At 32.7% G+C, this 22,136-nt stretch overlaps 1 protein-coding gene across 2 annotated transcripts in view; it reads left to right on the forward strand.

Moving 5' to 3' along the window:
• Nucleotides 1-20,333, forward strand: part of YTHDC2 (YTH N6-methyladenosine RNA binding protein C2) — a 64,176-nt gene extending 43,843 nt beyond the window's left edge. For both annotated transcript variants that reach the window (XM_047778435.1, XM_047778436.1), the window contains exons 22-30: nucleotides 535-740; nucleotides 1,305-1,500; nucleotides 3,255-3,364; nucleotides 5,099-5,391; nucleotides 9,565-9,742; nucleotides 15,654-15,857; nucleotides 16,615-16,797; nucleotides 18,400-18,487; nucleotides 18,609-20,333. In XM_047778435.1, the coding sequence (XP_047634391.1) occupies nucleotides 535-740; nucleotides 1,305-1,500; nucleotides 3,255-3,364; nucleotides 5,099-5,391; nucleotides 9,565-9,742; nucleotides 15,654-15,857; nucleotides 16,615-16,797; nucleotides 18,400-18,480 (1,451 nt within the window). In that variant the 3' untranslated portion in view covers nucleotides 18,481-18,487; nucleotides 18,609-20,333. The remainder of the gene's footprint in view (nucleotides 1-534; nucleotides 741-1,304; nucleotides 1,501-3,254; nucleotides 3,365-5,098; nucleotides 5,392-9,564; nucleotides 9,743-15,653; nucleotides 15,858-16,614; nucleotides 16,798-18,399; nucleotides 18,488-18,608) is intronic.
• The last annotated feature ends 1,803 nt before the right edge of the window (nucleotides 20,334-22,136 follow it).

The following is a 22,136-nucleotide window of genomic DNA, read 5'->3' on the forward strand; positions in this document are numbered from 1 at the left end:
TACTTTGAGGAAATAATCAGAAGAAAAGTGTTGCAGCCTGGGTTCATGGAATAGCTGAAGTGCCACATAATAAGGAATGAACCAGAGAATTTAGAGTTATCTCAAATACAGGGACATATGAAGGACTTTGGAAACTCAAGCAAGAATACTCTATATTTGACTTTACCTCAGAATTAGTGTCTATTGTAACCAAAATATTATTAATACCATTCAGCAGAATACTTTAGGTTTTTAGCTGTGATTTAGCTGTGATTCTGATAGCAGCTTATGAAGAACTTTATTATAAGAATATGTGTTTTTTAAGTCCCTAAATCCCCAGTGAGTCTTCTAACTTTAGCCTAAATAAACCTAAAGTTTCTTAGAGTATTGATTCTATATTTTAAACTTTTCAGAAGAGACTTTATGAAGTATTGTGGAATTTGAATATCATTAAACTTGTATGAGTAATAAATTTTTTTTTTTTGTAAAAACCACAAATTTAGATGTATATTTTGTACAATAGAAAAAGTCGATGTGGTTTTTTCCTCTTTCTAGGTTTTGTTAGAGCGCGAGGTGGTGGTGATATCCGAGATGTTAACACAAATTCTGAGAACTGGGCTGTTGTCAAAGCTGCATTGGTTGCAGGCATGTATCCTAATTTAGTCCATGTGGACAGAGAGAATGTAGTATTGACAGGGCCAAAGGAGAAAAAAGTACGGTTTCATCCCACTTCAGTTCTCAGTCAGCCTCAATATAAAAAGGTAAAACATTTTGAATACTCTTAGGCCTTGAGGTAAAACTAATCTAATTTAAATAGTTGAAGATCAATGAAAAATGTTCCAAATACCAGCCTGCTTTAGGAAATTAATTAGTGGAGTTCCTTTTGTGGTGCAGTGGGCTAAGAATCTGATGTTGTCTCTGTGGTGGCTCAGGTTCAATCCCCAGCCTGGCACAGTGGGTTAAGGATTTAGCATAGCCACAGCTGTGGCGGAAGTTGTAGTTGCTCAGATTCAGTCCCTGGGCCGGGGACTTCTATATACTGTGGGTATGGCCAGAGTAAAATAGAAGAAAAGAAAAAAAGAAAATATTTAGTTATATATGTACAATTCAGCAGTGGGACAAAATTTTGATTGAATCTTATAGTTGGAAGAGGTGACATGTTAAGCACTGAAGACTTCTATTATACAAACTATGTGAGAAATGACTTGCTTTAATTTTTGGGTACTAGTATACATCATCTGTTTCACTAAGAGAATTTTATGTTTTAAAAATGTCAGTAAATTAAGTGATGCATTAACAATTTTTTAAATTTATTTCCCTAATAGATTCCTCCAGCCAATGGTCAAGCTGCAGCAATTCAGGCACTGCCCACAGATTGGCTTATTTATGATGAAATGACCAGAGCTCACAGAATAGCTAATATTAGATGTTGTTCAGCAGTGACTCCTGTCACTGTCTTGGTATTCTGTGGACCAGCTAGGCTGGCAAGTAATGCTCTTCAGGAACCTTCATCTTTTCGAGGTAAATATATTATGAAGGAAATAAAAATGTATTTGAAATAAAACTTTTTTCTTTTTACTGAACTAAACAAATTTTGAAATTATAAATGTTTATATGGTAGTTGCCCTCTTTTGACATAGTAAGACTAATTAAAAAATACTGAAATGTACCACTGTCCCTGAAATTGATTTTTAAGGTTCCTAATACTGATTTGTATGTTTTTGATTAATCTTGCTGATAGGAAGTTTGTTTTTTTCTTCCATTTGAATTTAAAGGATGGTAAGGTAATTGTTTAAAGGAAAAGTTACCCATAATCCCTTTACTCTTAAGCAAATACTTTTTAATATTTTATATTTTTTCTGTATGTTTACATAATTTTAGGTAATTTCACCCATAACTTATTTTATATTCTTCTATTTTCACTTTACAAAATATGAAAAACACTTTTACTATATCATATTAATGGCTAGAAAATATTCTATCACATTAAAGTGATATAATGCATTTAAAATATTCCTTTATAGTTGGACATCTTGATTGTTTCCATTTTTTGGCTGTTTGGTGATTCAGCAAAAATTTATTGGGCAGCTAATGTATGTCAGGGATTGTGCTAGGAGTTGAGAATGTACCAAGATAGACAAAGTATTTCTGTCTTCAGAAGTTTACATGGTAGTGGGAGTAGACATATAGCAAAAAAGTAAATAATATGCATGGTACTTTGAAGGAAATAAAGAGGGCCGCCTTAGAAGTAACCTGCTTTAGAATGAGACCTAGACAAATTTCTCTGAGAAGATGAGATTTAAGCTGAGACCTAAAGTATGAGAAGAAGCCAGCCACGTGAAGATGCAGAAATATGCTCTAGGCAGAAGAAGATGGCAAGGGCCAAGATTCTGGACTAGGAAATGATATCTTACAGAAAGATGTATGACTGGGACTTCAGTGATTAAGGGGAAGATGAGATGAGCTAAGGTTGAAGGAAAGGTATGGACTTGTAAGGAATATGCAGAGGAAGCCATTGGAAGATTTTAAGGAAGGGAGTGATATGATGTGATTTATGTTTAAAAAAATCATTTTGGCTATGAGAATGGATTGCTTGAAGGAGCAAGAATGGAAGAGAGGAGGCAAGTAGGAGGCTTTTGCAGTGGTCTTATGGTAGGTAATGATGGCTTACAACTACAGTGGTGGCATCTGATATGGAAAGAAGTATATTTAAAATTATTTTGGATGTACTAGTAACTCATGGATTGACTGTGACTGGTGAGTGAAAAGGAGGAATCTGTAACTCTCAGGTTTTTTGCTGTGGTAACTTACTGAGTAATTGTTGCCACTTATTTAAGATTCAGAAAACTGGGAGGAGCAGGTTGTGTAGGGGAGAAGTCAAGGATTTTGTTTTAGACGTGTTAAATTTGAGATGGCTCAGGAATCCCAAGTTGATTTATACATCTGAAGCTCAGGGAAAATGTTTGGACTGGTAATACAAATTGGGAAGTCATCAGCTTGTAAATGATATTAAAGACATGAGAATGAAGTTTCTAAAGGGAATGTATAGAGAAGAGGATTCTTGACAAAATTCTAGAAATTTTGAAATTAGAATTTGAGTAGAGAAATAAAGAATGATAAATATTGAGATTTGTGTTCTATTGTGTTTGGAGTATTCTCCACACACATTGTTAGTATATCAAGAAGATTTGTATAAATATAGAATATCTGTATTTACTTTTTTTTTCTATTACATAAGTGAAATTTTTTTTCCCTTTTAATATGTATTTAAATAGCGGATGGGATTCCTAATGACAGTAGTGATAGTGAAATGGAAGACAGAACTACTGCTAATTTGGCAACTTTAAAACTTGATGAGTGGCTCAGTTTCAAACTAGAGCCAGAGGTAAGTTGCTTTTTAGTAATGTGATAAATTTCTTTCATTCAGTTGATATATAGTGTGATGAAAATTATGTCTTGTGTATTGAGCCCTTGGTATGAGAGAATACAGCTTGTTTTTTGATTTTCATAGGGCCTTCATACATTCTCTGTCATATTGGGTTTTATTCCTATAGAGGATTTGAAAGGCCCAATTGTGACTCAGTATTTAAGCATGGTAATATTTGAATATTTTTGTGTATATAAGAAAATAATTGAATGTTGGATACACAGAAACTTTTCCATAACTTTGTTTATAAGAGAAAGATGAGTTCATTCTGTTTTCTCTTTTCACATATCTCTGAAGTAGGAAAGATGAATGTTTCCTTCCAAATTAAAAATTTTCTTGACAAAGCCTTCCCTTAATCCATCTTTACTTTTTAAAGATAATTATGTATTCTTTTTTTGGACAGTGTCAACAGAAAAGTTGATACTGGTTAGATTTACTTTTTTTTTTTTTTAAACCATCCCTTCATCACTTTAACCTTCTGCAGTCTCTTTTCCATTCCCATCAATCTTTCACTTCATTGAAACTGTGCTTACCAAAGTCAGTATTGTCACCTCCATATTGTCAAAGCCAGCCTGATGTCCTTGATAAATTTGACTTTTCTTTCTTTCATATTTGGCACTATTGTCCTTACCTTCATTTTATTTTATTTTATTTTGTTTTTTAAATTCTATTTTATTTTATTATAAAATAAAAAGATGATAAGGACAATGGTGCCAAATATGAGAGCATGGCCAAATTTTTTTTTTGTCTTTTTAGGGTCTCACCCAAGGCATATGGAAGTTCCCAGGCTAGGGGTCGAATCAGACTATAGCTGCCCGTCTACATCACAGCCATGGCAATGTGGGATCTGAGCTGCATCTGTGACCTACCCCACAGCTTATGGCAATGCCGAATCCTTAACCACTGAGCGAGGCCAGGGATCGAACCCATGTCTCTTGGATACTAGCTGGGTTTGTTAACCACTGAGCCACGATGGGAACTCCCTTATCATCTTTCTATAATTCTGCCCATCCCCATTTTTTTCTCCTCACCCCTGACCCAGTTTCTTTGTCACTAGTTTCTATGGCATTAATTTTTCCTTATTCTTCTTTTTAGAGAGATTATTCCTTTTTAGAGTCTTTCACTAAGTCTTCTGTATGTGCTTGTGCCTTAAATTTAGATGTTCTGTAGTAGTCTATGGTTTACTCTGTTCTCCTCACTGTCTCTGCACAATCTTACCACTATGAATAGATTTAGTAATCATTTATGCACTGATTACTCCCAGGTGTATCTTATCTGTATCTCTAGTGTAGGCTTAACTTTGGACCTGTGAATCCAGCTGCCTTCTGAACATCAGCATTTGGATGTTCTTCAGGCACCAAAATAAAAGTATGAATGGAACTAAATATATTTTTCTTTATTTACTTTGCTATTTCTTTTCCATATTAATCACACTCTACCCCACATTTTTTACTCTCTCTCTCGTTGGACTGTTGCATTTGATTTTGTGTCTTTAGTGCTGCCTCAAAATGGTAAATAAGAAATTTGATTTCTTTCATGGAACAAAATAATGAAATTGATGGTAAATTATATGAAATGTGAAACATGTTCTTTGGAAACAGTTGAAGACCTTAACTAATAAATAGTTGTCTTGCAACTGTGATAGACATTTTGTTTATATCTACTTGAACTGAGGAAACAATCTCATTATAGGCAGCCAGTTTATTGCTGCAGCTAAGACAGAAGTGGCACAGCTTATTTTTACGTCGAATGAGAGCTCCATCCAAACCTTGGTCTCAAGTTGATGAAGCTACCATAAGAGCAATTATAGCTGTTTTAAGCACTGAAGAACAGGCTGCAGGTTTACAACAACCATCTGGGATTGGCCAAAGGCCAAGGCCTATGTCTTCAGAAGAACTTCCTTTGGCATCATCTTGGAGATCTAATAATAGCAGGAAAAGTTCAGCAGATACTGAATTTTCTGATGAGTCTACTATTGCAGAAAGGTAAATTTATGGTATTTATCAAAATGAGTATTTTTCTCTAGGAAAATAGTTATCCTAGAATTGCATGCTTTTATAATATTTAAAAATTACTTTCTTAAGTCTAAGGTACATAAAAAGGTCACAAGTAAACGAGAAGAGTTTCTTACTTTTAGAACATAGTTCTTGTAATTATTAGATAGTATGGAGGATTTCAAGCTCTTGGAGTCTTGATTATTTAACAAGGAAAATTTTGTCAGCAAAAACTCAAAAATGTTTAATTTCCAGAATACACAAATTCAGGGTCTGTAAAAAAGATAGCAACATTTTTTTTTATTTTAGTTGATGTATGTCAAGCAATATCTTTTCTAGCCACCTTACTGTAAGAAGCATTGACTACAGCCATTTAGAACGGCCTCCCCAAAAGTGTTACCTAGACATCAAGAACACTGACTAGAATTCCTACAAAAAAATAGTTTATTCATTCATTCAGGGACACATTGAATGCCTATTTTTCTTGGTGTGAGGGATATAGCATTGTATGAGACAAAATCTCTTCCTTCAGAGAGTTTACATTTTATTGAGGGGAGACATATATTGAAAAAGTAAATAAATGTCTTGGTAAAATTTGTTACAGTTTAGCTAAATTCTTTTATCCTTTCTAACATTTGGTAATTAGGTGTGTTTTTTTTGTTTATTATATGATTGTTGATAATGATGAGAGCTCTTATATTGAATTATTTTATCCAAAAATGTATTTGGTAATAAAATGGTGGTTAAAATGAATTGTTGGCCATGATTCAGAAATATTTATTTTGTAAAAATATTAGAATCAATTTAAATTACTTTATATCAGTTAAAATTTTTTTAACCCTGTTAAAATTGATGACAGAGACAGCATTCTTGCCTGGAGTGCTAGTCTTGACTATATATAAGTAGTCTCTTGTGTTAAGAATATGATTTCATGAATGTTAAAAAACTGAAAATAGAAACAGTGGAAACATAAAATATGTGATGCTTATTATTTTTAAAGGATCAGGTGACTTACGTAGTATCTACCTTCTTTTGAAGAGATTTTGCGTATTTGAATGAAGCACAAAGGCATGTTATTAGTGAAGATGTCAGTTAAAGAGGAATAATACATGGTGGTTTCCAAGTTCTTCATACATTACATTTTGGTAATAATTCAGCCAGTTGCTAAGAAAGCCTTCTTATAATGTGTGTACCCGAACCTTTTTCTCTGATATAGATACTGCCAAATGAAAGGAAAAGAGTAGAAAACACATTTTCTACCTAGACACTGTTTTTTTTCAGTTTTTTCTTTTTTTTTTTTTTGCCTTTTCAGGACCGTACCCACAATGTATGTAGGTTCCCAGGCTAGGGGTTGAATCAGAGCTGTGGCCACTGGCCTATACCACAGCCACAGCGACTTGGGATCCCAGCCGCGTCTGCGACCTACACCAGAGCTCACAGCAATGCCGGATCCTTAACCCACTGAGCAAGGCCAGGGGTGGAACCTGTGTCCTCATGGATACTAGTCAGGTTCATTTCCGCTGAGCCATGACAGGAACTTCGACACTTTTATTTAAAAAGATTGTTCTAAAATTTTGCTTGAACAATGATTTTTTAGAATATATTTACATAGAAATTGTTAATGTGGTAGTGTTATTTCTAGACTTATCTGTAGAAAACTTTTATATGTTTATACACATGTTTATATACACACACATATTACACACATACATTTTTAGGAAAGAAAGACCTTCCTTTTTTCTTTATAAAAATAGTACATGCTCATTTAATAAAATTTAGAAATACAAAAGAAAGTCAAAATTATAAAGTGTGGTATTTTTTGCTTTAGAAACTGATTATGTTATAAATTCATTTTTTTCACCTGTGATACAAGGATCCACCATTTTTCTTTTTTTACAAGTATTGCTTTGTACTCTTCATTCTCTTAACTGTTGAACAGTGAGGTACAGATTAGACTTTTTATAGTATTAATAAATAAGGCCTGGAGTTGATATAGGTGGGTGAGTAAGATTTATTTTTGAATGGAGAAGTTATAACCTAGTGGGATTACTTCTTAGAGGAAAGGTATTTATAGTTAGAATTCTTACTCTAGGATGGCAAGGTATAGATTGATTTCTTTTAATAAAAGCATTTTATTGAAACTTTGTTTAAGAAACTGTTAAAAAGACACTACTCATGTCTCATCTTAAAATTAGACCAATTTTTAGCTTTCATTTTCTAAATAATAATTTACTTATTTACAGAGGGTAAACGTATTTCTTATAAATGAGTTCTATATCAGAACTCTGTTCCTCTTAAATGAAAATTTAGGTGGGTTTACACCTAAATTTTCTACCTGTTTGAAATTTTTAGACAAACAACATGAGAGAGAGAAAGGCTAGAATAGAGCACAGAGTGAAGGATCAACTTGAAAACCACAAAAGTAAACATTTGTTTCTGTTGAAAACATCGTTTTTATTTTAGTAAGGTGTTACCCTCAGTTAAGTTCTGTTACCTAATCTTCAGGTGAAGTAGGTACCAGGGTAAGAATTATGGAATTTTATAGGTGTAACTTGATAATTCATTGAACTTAAATTCACAAGAGGAAAAATACCTGAAATGTTGGTTTGTTCACAGATGATTCAGTTTTTCATTCATGATATATTTTTTGTTAATATGCTTAGAGTTTAGCTATTTTATCTTATTTTTGAAAGAAATGATATTGGATCTAAGATATTTATTGAAAGAGAAGCAAATTGTGGGGATAAGCTATTTTAAGTTGTTTTGAAGCCAGAGTAATTATAATTGCAAGACTCTATGGAAGTTTATGAAATGTTGATGGCTTTACTCTTTTCTGTTTTGTTTATTTATTACAAGTATTGTTAAACACAGCAAAGTGAATGATATGCCATAGGTGAACTCCATATTCCAGATTCAGTGGTTTACCAAGATTTTCATATACTTGCTATATCTATCCTAATTGTTATTTTTTTGATTCTTTTTTGTTTACATATTTTAAAATCAGTCTCACATACCATGTCATTTTGCCTTTCTGTATTTATATATACATTTCTTAAAAATAGAGGCATTTTTTCCTATGTAATCAAAATCGAGTTACCAATCCTGATGAAATATTCATTTCCCCAGTTCTCAAACTATAGATTTATTTGAAACCACATCCAAAGAAAACTCGTGCATTGTATTAGGGTGTCCTGTTTCTCAAATCTCTTGTGATCTAGAGAAGTTAGTTTCTCTGTTGACTTTTGAGGAAACCAGGAATTATAAGATGTACTGCTTTCTGAATTTGTCTCTTTTTATTGCTACACCCTATGTATTTTATGGAAACTGGTGGTTAGCTCTCAGGGCTATATTAGATCAAGTGTTTGGACAAGGATATCTTATAGGTGATGCTGCGAACTTTATATTGCTCTATTTTAGGAAATACTTAATGTCTTTTCTTTTTTTGATGTCTGGTTGTTCCGCTAAGACATATCCTTTTTTTTTTTAATTAAAGATTTTCTGACTGCATTTATTCATAAAATTTTAAAACAGAAGACTCTTAGCATTTATCTAGTTTAATTCCTTCATTTAACAGATAAGAAATTAAAGCTCAGATAAATTAAAAGACTTGCCCAGAGTCACCTACCTAGTTAGCTATAAATTTAGTGCTATCCTAGAAATTTTCTTTCTTGACTGTAGTCCAGTGTTATTTCCACTTTACCATATGGTAATTTTTTTTAGTATGTTTTTAAAATCTATTCTACTTGGCTTTAAGATATTGTATGAAAAGTGAAGGGAAATGGAGGGGGTGATAAGGGTCATTAGCATAGATGTATTTAAATAATTTTATAAAATTAAAAGTCATTAAATATCAGTATAAAACTATTGTTAAGGACATCTGTAGTGTCATAAAAGAGGTTAGGAATTTTGTAAGGGAAATATACTTGGGTGTTTGTTAATATTAAGGTAAAGATTTTCATAGATTGTTTTAAATGTATTTTTACCTGTTGTTTCTATAACTGTATCCTAATAGTACAGCTTTTTCCTCTAAACGTAATAGAAGAATGAAATTGCATTTTTAAATCCTGTTCCATAAATGATAGTCATTGGAAAATTGACTTGAGATGGAGTCTGCTTTCTATTATGAACTTATGACTGATTTTTGCTTCTTCCTTCTCACTCAAGAGTATTGATGAAATCTCCATCTCCAGCACTACACCCACCTCAAAAGTACAAAGACAGAGGAATTTTACATCCTAAACGAAGCACTGATGACCGGTCTGACCAATCTTCTGTGAAATCTACAGACAGTAGTAGTTATCCAAGTCCTTGTGCTAGTCCTTCTCCCCCATCCTCAGGAAAGGTAGAGTATCAAGGATTTGTAGCATATCTAATGTTATGTATTTAAACAAAATTATAAAATAATTCTGTTTTTCAATTACTAGTCATGGCCCTGTCCTAGGTAAAAATCGAAGCTGGCAAACTTGAGGCACTTTGGGTAAATTTTTTAGTTTTTCCTGCTTGCCAAATATTTCTGGTTATCATCATCTTAGGGTGTTTTAAAACTAATAGATCATTCACTGGTGGCTTGTAGCTAGGTAGTTTATGGTTTCCTGTCTATGTCTTTAGAAACCTTTTTTTTAAAAAACAAATGACAAGAGGATTATCTTAAGTTTTGGCCTATGTTTTCAGAATTGAAAACAATAATTTCTTTCAATTTATAATTCATTCTCCAATTCCATGATTATATTAAAAATACAAAATTGCATGGGGTTAGGAAGTAGGAAACGTTGATAAGGAATTGAGAACTATTTATCTTTTAAAATAATTTTTAACATGGGGAATTCCTGCTGTGGCACTGTGGGTTCAGGATCCAGCATTGTCTCCATGGCGGTGCAGGTTTGATCCCTGGCTAGGAATCCAGCATTTCCACAGCTGTGGCATAGGTCGCAGTTGCTGCTCAGATTCAGTCTCTGGCCCCGGAACTTCCATATGCTGCAGGTGTGGCCGGAAAAGAAAAATAAATTGTAATATGGATGATTTCAAATGTTTAAAATATGTTTACTTTTACTGTCCTGCATTGTTAGTACCTGAGTAAGTATTTCATTAGTGTTATTTAACTGTATATTGTGGTCCAGGTGAAAATATTTGCTGAAATATGAAATATTTTTGCAGATTTGCATTCTTAGGTTTTAAGGTAGTTTTTTGTTTTTAATTTAAAAAAAAACTTATATTAAGGCATAATTTACACAGAGAAATTCACCAACTCAAACTGTATAATTCAGTGAATTTTGACAAATGTGTACAGTCATGTAACTGTACTACAGTCATTCTCACCACCCCTGAATTCTGGCAGCCATTGAACTGTCTTTGTTGCTAGAGTTTGTGGTTTTTTGGAATTTCTCATAAATGGAATCATGGGAATATAGATTTTTGTGACTGGCTTATTTTACTTTTGAAATTCATTCATATTATTGATACAGTCGATTTTACTTTTCATTGCTGAATAATATTCCATTATATGGATATATCATAGTTTTTCCATTCGCCATTGATAGGCATTTAGATTATTTCCATTTTTTGACTGTTATGAATAAAGCTGCTCTAATACTCAGGTACAAGTCTTTGTGTGTAGATATGTTTTCTCTTCTTGAGTACATACCCAAGAGTGGGTTTTTTGGGTTGTATGCTAAGTGTAATTTTATGAGAAACTGCCCAACTGTTTTCCAAAATAGTTATATTGTTTTCTATTCCCTTCATTAATCAACAAGAATTCTATCTGTTCAGTATTCTTAATCCTTGACATTACTAGTCTCTTAATTTTAGTCATTATTGTGGGTATATATAATATTCTGTTGTAGTTTTAATTTGCATTTCCCCAGTGACTGATGATGTTGTGCATCATTTCATGTGCTTTTTGCCATTACTGCATCTTTTTAGGTGAACTATTCAAATTTTAATTTTTTTTGAGTTGTTTATTGGTTGTTTTTTTTTTTTTTTAGTTGTAAGGAAGAGTTTTTTAATATGTTTTGGATACAAGTCTTAATTGTATATGTCTTGCAAAATTTTCTAATAGGCTCTGCTTGTACTTACATTTCCTAATGGTGTCTCTTAAAGAACAAATATTTTTAATTTTGATGGAAGTCCACTTAATTTTTTTATTTCCATTTTGGTTTCATCTGTTTTTTTTTTTTTTTCTCTATTATGGTTCATATTTTGTGTCCTAAGAAATCTTTGCTAAACTCAAGATTACAAAGATTTTTGTCCTATGCTTTCTAGAGATTTTATAGTTGGAACTCTTACATGTAGGTATATGATCTATTTCATATACCTTGAATTAGTTAATTTTATGTTAATTTTTATTTATAGTATGGGTAGATGAAGAATCAGTTTTGATGTTTGTCCATACAGTTATTCCAGCACCTTTTGTTGAAAACATTGTCTTTTTTTTTTAAAATTGAATTACCTTGGCACCTTTGCCACAAATCAATTGACAATAAATATGTGGTCTGTTTATTAGACTATGTTCTGTTTCATTGGTCTGTATGCTTCTCCTTTTGCCATTGCTACAGTGACTTGATTATAATAGCTTTATACTAAGTCTTGAAATAAGTTAATGATTTTTGTCCAACTTTGTTATTCTTTTACATAGTTATTTTGGCTATTTTCTATCCTTTGTATTTTCATATAAGTTTACAAAAAACTTAGCCGTTTCAACAGAAAATTTTTTTTAGTATTTTGAGTGGAATTGCCTTAAATCTCTCTACCAACTTAGAAAAAAATCTACAATTAACATTTTTTTTTAAAAAAATCTAAAATCTACAATCCATAAGGATATCTGCATTTATTTAGTTATTCTTTAATTTTTCTTAGCAGTGCTTTATAAATTTCAGAGTTCACATATTAGACATTTTTAAAGTTTATTCCGAAGTATTTTATGTTTTGATGTTTCTGTTTTTTTAATTTTAATTTTCTTGTGTTCATTGATAGCATATAGAAATATGTTTGGTTTCATATATATTTATCTTATATCTCATGACCTTACTCCACTTTTTAGTTCTATTAGCTTTTTATGTACATTTCTCAGGATTTTCCTGTGTGGATAAATTGTTAATGAAGGTAGTTTTACTTTTTTCCTTTCCAGTGTAGATGCTATTTCTTTCTTTTCTTGTCTTATTTCTATGGCTAGAACTTCCAGTAAGATGTTTAATAAATATATTGAGAACCCACACCTTTGTCTTGACCTTAAAGGGGGAGCCTTAAGTCTTTCACCATTTAGTGGGATGTTTTCTTTTGGATCTAGTTTGCTAAAGAGATTTGTTATAAGTACCCATTTATTGATATTGAATGACATTGATATCTATTGAGATAATAACATAGTTTTTTTTTTTCCTTTTGTCTGTTAATGTAGTGGATTTCATTGATTTTCTAATGTTTATACCTCACTTGGTCATGATGTATTATTATCCTTTTAAAGCATTGATGGATTTGATTTTGTTTAAACAAAAATGTTAAATGAGGGAATCTTTGTTTATGAGGAATATTACTCTCTTGTTATCTTTCCTTATGTTCTCTTCATATGATTTTGGTATCAGGGTAGTGCTGGCCTTTTAAGATTAGTTGGGAAGTATTCTTTCCACTTCAGTTTTTTGGGAGAGATGTATAAATTTGGTATTATTTTTTCCTTAAATGTTTGATAGAATTCACTAGGTAAGTCATTTTTACTACCCTAATGTATCTTGAATCAGTATTACACCAGTTCAATTGTATTTTGTGAACCTGCAACAGTATACTTTTATTTTAGCTTTCAGCCCTTTATGTTATTGGTTTCATATATTTTATTCTGCATGTTATAAATGCCACAATGTACTGTTTTTCACTTACATAGTCAGTTATTCTTTTACCAAAAGTCAGGAAAATGTCTTTTATATTTACTCAGTATTTACCATTTCCTATGCTTTTGTTCTTTTGCTTTGACACGAATTTCTGTATTGTATTATATATTTCTACCTGAAAACCTTTTAACATTTCTTTAAGTACAGATCTAAAGGAAATGAATTCTTTTAGCTTTTGTGTGAAAATTCTTTTTCATTTTTATTCTTGAAACATATTTTTACTGTGTATATAATTCTAGGTTGACGGTGACTTTCTTTTATTACTATATTACTATCATAATAGTGGTTTACATAGTTTCTGTGGAAAGTATACTGTCATCTTTGTTTCTCGGTATGCTGTCTTTTTTTTTCTTGTAGCTGCTTTTAAGGTTTTGTTTTTATCGTTGGTTTTTAGCAATTTGATTTTGATATGACCTGGTCTGGTTCTCTTTTTATTTCTTCTTCAATATATGTATTTATAGTTTCCATTAATTTGGGGAAATTTAACGCCATATTTTTCACATTTTTTTTTCTATCTCACCTCCCTCCGTCCTTTCTGGAACTCTAGATACACAAATGATATTGTTTCACAGGTCATTGACACCCCTTTTTTTTTTCAGTTGTTATTGTCTCCTTGCTTTATTTGACATAGTTTCTGTTGCTATGTCTTTAAATTCACTGATTTTTATATGTAGCATCTACTCGATGTGTATCTTTGCTCTAAATACTATATTTGCATCTCCATAGCTTCCTTTGGGTGTTTAAAAAAATGTCTTCTGTTTCTCCTCTCATCACATCTGCCTTCTTGAACATAACATATTTAGAACAGTTGCTTTAACATTCTTTTGTCCTAATTTCATAATCTGTCAGATCTCACTCTGGTCCTGTTGATTAATTTTTTTGCTGGTTGTGAGTCGTATTCTGTTTGTATGTATTCCTTATAATTTTGTTTGGCTGCTAGATTTTTGTTGTATTCCTTTAATAGTGTTAGAAATTGTTCTGATACGCAGTTAAGTTAGTTGCAATCACTGTAATTCTTTTGAGATTTACTTTTTAAAATTTTTAAATTTTGTACTATATAGTCAGTTTACAGTGTTAGTTTCAGGTGTGCATCAAAGTGATGCAGTTATATATAAATATTGTTATATATATTCTTTTTAGATTCTTTCCCCTTATAGGCTATTATAAATTATTGAATGTAGTTCCCTGTGCTATACAGTAGGTCTTTGTTGGTTATCTATTTTATATATAGTAGCATATATATGTTAATACCAAACTCCTGATTTATCCTCCCTTTTTTTCCCCTTTGGTATCCATGTTTTTTTATGTCTTTCAGTCTATTTCTGTTTCAAAAATAAGTTCATTTGTATCATTTTTTTTAGATTCCACATATAAGCAGTATCATATAATCTTTGCCTTTGGCTTACTTCACTTATGATAATCTCTAGGTTCATCCAAATTGCTGCAAATGGCTTAATTTCATTCTTTTTTATGACTGGGTAATACTCCATTGTGTATATATGTTACCATTTCTTTATCTGGTGGAATATTAATTGGTACAGACACTATGGAGAACAGTATAAAGGATCCTTTAAAAACTAATAATCAAGATGTATTTTAAGCAGTGTTAGGGCAGGTCCAGGGCAGTTTTTATTCTGATACTAATTTAGTTTCACTGCTAAGGTGTAATCCTTCTGTGGGCTAATGCACTATGTATACAAGTTCTTTTCATTCTCTCTGGGTAAAAGATGAAATATACCCAACCATGTTTGAGTTCTAGGAGCTCTTTTCCTTTGGGTCTTTCCTGGCATCAGGTCATTTTTTCTTACTTACGTGTAGTTCACTACTTAGCGAGAAACTTGTAGGGACCCCTTGTGCAGTTCCCTGGGATCTCTCTTTCCAGTCAACTCCGTTCTATCTAGTGTGCTGCCATGCAAAATCTAGTTACCTTGGCTTCTAACTCCAAAGCTTATCTCTGTAATTCAGTGAGACCATTGGATTCTGTTTGTGTTTCCCTTCCCTGCGTTATAGCCTGGAATCTATAGCCAGGCAGTAGGTTGGAGCAACTTTTGTTTTGTTTTCAGACTTTGAAAGTTTATTAAAACATTTTCTGAAAGTACTTTTGAAGTATAAATCAAAGTTGGCAATCCAGGATCCTTTCTTGGTATATGATTTTGAATGCTCTGAAAATGAGTCCTTGGTTTTGGCTCTTTAACTTTATTTTGGTTGAGCTTTATGTATGTAGATTTTTATTGAGCCTATGTATGGTAGAGCTGTTTGCATTTGTTGAATATTTGGTAAAATGTTTTACTTTGTATGTTTATGAAGATGTTATTTAATGGAGCCTATTGATTTTGAAAGGTCAAATTACCGTTCAAGAATTTATGCATTCTTTTTTAGGGCTCAAAATCTCCTTCACCAAGACCAAACATGCCTATTCGATACTTCATAATGAAGAGTAGCAATTTGAGAAACCTCGAAATTTCTCAACAGAAGGGTATCTGGTCTACCACCCCTAGTAACGAACGGAAGCTAAATCGAGCCTTTTGGGAAAGCAGCATGGTTTACTTGGTATTTTCTGTTCAGGGATCTGGGCATTTCCAGGTAGGCCACCCTGAAACAGTAAAAAGACATTGTGCTGATTAGATCAATTAGATCATAGACATTTAAAAAAAGCTAGTTTTTTTATTGCATTGGAATTCAAGAATGTATCTTGCTTGACTAAGAATGAGGAAAGTATTGCATTTCTTCAAACGAATGATATATAGGGGTCCCTTTGTTTTTACCCTGTTTTAGCAGAGCCTGCCTGTTCAGATAAACAATTTTTCCTTCTGAGGATAATCTCAGATTTACTATTTCTCAGGTGAATTAAAAGTAATGAGAAGTGTAACTTTTTGATAAAATGTTTATTTAAATAGGACAAAGTGGTTAGTATTGACAATCAAGAAACTGGGTGTGTTTCTTAACTCATCTTCATTTGATGTATATCTGAGTTTACAAAATAATGAAGTTATTATTTGATATAATTTTTGGAACTAAAAACCTAGATGTCACATTGTATCCATTTATAATGAAATAAATATGGGTTTAGAACTGTGATATATTATTTAGAAAATCTGTTTGTATTTGAAATTATATTAGAAGGCTGGAATTGGTCTTTCCTCTAGAATTTGCTAATTCACCTTTTTTTATAAAAAACACTTAGTAGCTTTTTTGTTTTTTGTTAGATATCTGCTATTTTTTTTATACTTTTACCTTAAGTTAAAGAAAAAAACACAAAACTCAGCATTCTCAGATAAATTGAATTCAGACATTTTAATATCATCCTCACCCTCACACTTTCCCCTCATTTTACCCACAGGGATTTTCTAGAATGTCTTCTGAAATAGGAAGGGAGAAGAGTCAGGACTGGGGCTCAGCTGGACTAGGAGGAGTGTTTAAGGTGGAGTGGATACGAAAAGAAAGTCTTCCCTTTCAGTTTGCACACCACTTACTCAATCCTTGGAATGACAACAAGAAAGTCCAGATAAGCAGAGATGGGCAGGTATCCAGTGGCACTTCATGTTTTTCTTCCACTTTCCTTTTTGTTTTATTTGATATTTGTTTAGTGGTTTGAGGAGCAAATATAAGAATATAAATTGTATCTTCCATGTACACATGGAGAGATAATGGTTCAGTTTTGTAAGAGAGCTAGTTAAAAACCTACTTGGAAATGTGTCTGATAGCTCATTTAAAAACATTTTGTAAATTTGATTTTTCTCTGTCATAAATAAAATCTTTCATTAGTTGCTGCTTGGAAGTTCCTGTTGCCTTACTAACTAAAGTTATGATCAAATCTAGTATAATTCTGAAGTGATTTCACTATAATCTAAAGATAACAACAGTACCTAAGTTCTTTTTTTTTTTTTTTGTCTTTTTGCCGTTTTCTTGGGCCGCTCCCATGGCATATAAAGGTTCCCAGGCTAGGGGTCAAATTGGAGCTGTAGCTGCTGGCCTACACCAGAGCCACAGCAACGCGGGATCCGAGCTGTGTCTGCAACCTACACCACAGCTCACTGCAACGCCGGATCCTTAACCCACTGAACAAGGCCAGGGACCGAACCTACAACCTCATGGTTCCTGGTCAGATTCGTTGACCACTGAGCCACGATGGGAACTCCAACAACAGTACCTAAGTTCTTTATGGCTTTAACTAGTGATCTAACATAAATAACAACTTTCTAATATTTTTGTGCCTTGTTTTATTTCTGTTATGCTTTACTTTCATGATGCTGCTCATACGCATTTTAAACTGGTTAGGTTGATAGGAATTAACATGTATATTGACTATTGTGCTGCTTTATATGAGTTAATTCAATTATTAGGCCTAAAATGAGTTATTAGCCAAATTTTTTTTGTAGGAGAAAGTAGATTCAGAGCAATTAGTTTTGCCTAAGGGCACTTCTGGTAATTTATTTGAACTAGTGTGACTTGGTTCACATCACCATATGAAAAGTGTTATGGTTCTTTTTAAGTGCACATGCCACAAGACAACTATAAATGACATTCTTTTCAACTGTGTAAGAATATTTTTGGAAGTCCCCTTGTGGCACAGTGGATTAAGGATTCAGCATTACTGTAGTTTGGTGCAGGTCACAACTGCAGCACGGATTTGATCTCTGGCCTGGGAACTTCTCCATGATGTGAATGTGGCCAGAAAAAAAAAAAGAATGTTTTCATTTTTATTCTATAGTAATGATTTTGAAATAAATCTAATTCCTAAGAAAAGAACATTAAATAGTCATCTTAGATAATTTCTTGAGAAAAAACCCTCTAACATTTAATATAGTAGATTTCATGATGAAACCTTTGGAAGTTTAAGCTTAGTGTTTTTGCTAAATCTTCTTGAAAAACAAAATTCATTATTTCCAGATAGAAAAAATTCTAGTTGCAATTTTGCAGGTAAGTTAACTACAATCTTGAAGTCTGAAAGTCAACTCTAAATCTTAAAAAGAATTAGAACAATGCATAGCATATGATTTTTAGCATGTTCTGGTAGAAACATGAAATTTAAAGTGATTTTCTTACATTTTTATCAGTGTAGCTTTTGATGATAAAAAATTCGATCTTGTTCTTTTTATGTTTATTCTGACTTTGGTTTATCTAGGAACTAGAACCTCAGGTTGGTGAACAGTTGCTCCAGTTATGGGAACGCCTTCCATTGGGAGAAAAAACTGCAACTGATTGACGCTCAGGTTATACCATACTTGACTTTGAGTACTGACAGTATTTGTGATCATTAAGGATATCTTTCAGATTATTTATCTTTTCTTTTTTCTTTCTTTTCTTTTTCTTCTTTTTCTTTAATCCTTCCAGAACTCAGCTTCAGAAGAACCTCGTGCCTATTTATAACCACTAAATACCCTGACTTCTAAAAACTGAGATGGGGTTATGTTATGAGTAAGCTTTTCTGGTTGAAAGTGCTGCTTTAGAACCACCTTCCTCATGTAAAAGAGAAAAGGATGATTTAATTTTATAGTAATCATAGGGAATGATTATATGTTTGTTACTTGTATGTTTATAATTAAATAAAATAGTATAGTTTCATTATTTGACAAAACAGCAGTGAAACATACTTAATTTGTTGTTAAATATTTCATTTATTTAAAACACCAATTTAAAATTCTTATTATTTTTCTGTACATCTGAGCACCATTTTAGAAGAGTCAGCTCTTAAGATTTATCATTAAAAAACAAAAACAAGTGATCAAATTCTTAAAATGTCCCTTTTAAAAATAGTGTGTGCTTATTGACTATTCATTCTGCCATTTTTAACCTAAGATAAATTAAAGAAAAAAAAGAAAAGGGTCTTCTTTTTCTGCAACTATGAAATATAGTAAAAACTGAAGAGAGGCAGAATTTGTCCCTGATTTTGGTCAGATCAGATTAAGTGCTGAGTTTTATTTCTGCCTCTTTTAACATGGTGTGTACCAGACCTTCCTTTCTCCGACATTACAATCTTCACACATCTCTGATATAAACACAGTAATTATGACCTCTTTGTTTTGGCTAGAGAAACTTGATTTAAGCAAGTTAAAAATTTAAGCAAGTTATCAAGTGGAAAAAAATGCCGTTAACAGTTAATGATAGCTTGGTTTCTGTATGTCTTCCAAATTGAAGCCCCCCCCCCCGCCCCCCAAGCACCACAATTCTAAATGCCTTCTCTTTGATTTCTGGTTCTTTTTAACCTACTTAGGTTTTCAGATATGATTTCTCTTTTTTTGTCATCTGAGATTTAATAAGTGGGGTGTAAATTTTTTAAACCCATATTAGTGCCAAATCTCATATTTCTCTGACATCTCAGAATTAATTGGTATGTTCTCTTTAACACAGTTATCTGTTAAGTTTCCTTAAAGGCTTTATGAAGGGAAATGGAAGTACAGGGAGAAATGAAAGAAATGTCTTGGTTACCGAGTTCTAAATAGGATAGCTTTGATAGCACTTCTAATGAAATGCTATATTTGGGTCATTGCTATATAACAAAAAACCAACATGCAATTTAATTTAAAGACAAAAAGAAAACTCTTAAGTCCTCTGCTATTTTATTTGAGAACAAGAAAGTGAAAAATCATGGGTCAACACAAAATCTTAAGAACCTGTCTACTTTCCCTAGGAAGGTATTATATATTGGTGCATTAGTTCACAATGTCAGCTTTGACTTTTGCCTGTATTTGTAGTCATTGGGTTTTTGTTTGTTTGTTTTATACTTTGAGAGATATCTATAAATTGAACCAATGTGAATTATGTTCCACTACATGTGTATTAATGTTCTTTTCCTATTAGAGGAACTTGTGGTTTTCTGATAATGTATATATTTTGTTTAGATATATATTTGGCAGTTTACCATGGTCTACTTTGGAAGTAAGGACTTCTAAAAAATAGAACTTGTTTTAATTTCCATCTCTTTTCTAATATCTATCCCTCAATGTAAATGATGAGTTTGTTGTTATTTAAGATGAACACAATTTGAATGTAATTAAAATGCTGTTTTCTTTGAAGAGATGAACTTTAAATATACTTATTAAATGAAGTTCTGTTAAATTATTAAAAATTTTTTATTTCTGATACTATATGGTAGGATTAAGGTAACAATGATCAACAATATCTATTGAGATATTAATGAATTTCAGACACTTTGAAGAAAACTAAATTGCTGTAGAAGATGATGGCCTCATCACCCCTTGAAAAATTTTTCTGTATTTTGATGGGGGAGGGTAAAAATCTTTAGACATGTTTTTAATATAAAATCTTTGAATATTAATAGAATATGTAGCCATCCACCTTCTATTCTCAAGACACTGCATTATGGTAACATGCTATTGTATCCACTGAACAACCCAGCCTCACTCCACCAATTTTAGCAAAGATAGACAATGAAGGAGTTCCTGTCATGGTGCAGCGGCAAAGAATCCAACTAGGAGCCATGAGGTTGTGGGTTTGATCCCTGGCATTGCTCAGTGGGTTAAGGATCTGGCATTGCCATGAGCTGTGGTGTAAGTTGCAGATGTGGCTCGGATCTGGCATTGCTATGGCTCTGGCGTAGGCTGGCAGCAACAGCTCCTATTGGACCCCTCCCCTGGGAACCTCCTTAAGCCGTGGGTGAGGCCCTGAAAAGACAGAAGACAAAAAAACAAACAAACAAACAAAAAAAAAACCAATGAAAAAAGAATAATCTCAAATGAGTACTTCAAGAAAAGTTATTTAAGAATTTTTCCTCAGAGTCTCATTCTTTACCACTTAAAATCTTGTATCCTGAGACAGAGAAAATTCTTAAGAAATGAGTCAGATCAGCTTTATTACTGAATCAACGCCAGGGCAAAAATGTTGCAACTGGATATGCACAGAGCTTCACTGTGCTCCAAAATTCTCCATGATTCTTCTCTACCCAGAGAACCACATGCAGTCAGTATGGCCAAGCCCAAAGGACACACCATGGTCTTTCTAGCCAAATGTGAATTTCTACTTGGCTATCTAATAAAATCTTAAGTTCTGTATATTCAAATTTGAACTACAATTCTTTCCTCCCAGTCTCTTCCCCTTAAAACTGTCCTTTTTTTCAGTTGATTCCAGTTTCATTCTTTAGGTTGTTCAGGCCAGAAAACTTGGAGTCATCCATGATTCCTTTATTTCTCTCAGTCTGATCCATTGGAAAATTTTCTTGGGTTTACCCTCAAAATATATCTATATTGTTTCTTACTACATCTGTCACAACCACTCTGGGCTGAGCTACCACCATTCTCACCTGGGTTATTGGAATAGCTTCCTAAGATGTCTTCCCTTTTCTATTTCCTGGTACCGCCAATTTATTTTTAACACAGAAATCAGTGATCTTTAAAAACATTAAATCAATTCACATTACCCTGCTGCTCAAAACCCTGCAGTGGCTCCCCATTTCACTCAATAGCCAAAGTCCTTATAACATCATAAACACCTTAGATGATCTGGTTTTCCATTGCATCTCTGACCTTCTCTATGCAACTCTGCTCCTCTGTTCATTCCACTTTAGTTATACCGACCTCCTCACCATTTCTTGAATATGCCAGGCAACTTCCAGCATCAGAGACTAGTTTTTGCTGTTCACTCTGCTTGGAGTGCACGTCTCAATATCTACTTGGTCAACTAGTTGTGTCATCATTTAGTGTTAGGCTTACTGTAAAGTTTTCTTTAAAGTTTTTTTTAGAACTAACAAACTTTTAAAAATAAAATCAACTTCTTTCTTAGGTATTCAGCTCTGAATTTTAACACACATACAGATTTACATAACTTCCGCCACAATCAGGGTACAGTTCCATCACCTTCAAAACTCTGTCAGGCTTCGTTGTTACATCCTCTTCTCATCCTTAA

The sequence above is a fragment of the Phacochoerus africanus genome, chromosome 4 (genome assembly GCF_016906955.1).
Source record: "Phacochoerus africanus isolate WHEZ1 chromosome 4, ROS_Pafr_v1, whole genome shotgun sequence".
NCBI classification, from domain to species: Eukaryota; Metazoa; Chordata; class Mammalia; order Artiodactyla; family Suidae; genus Phacochoerus; species Phacochoerus africanus.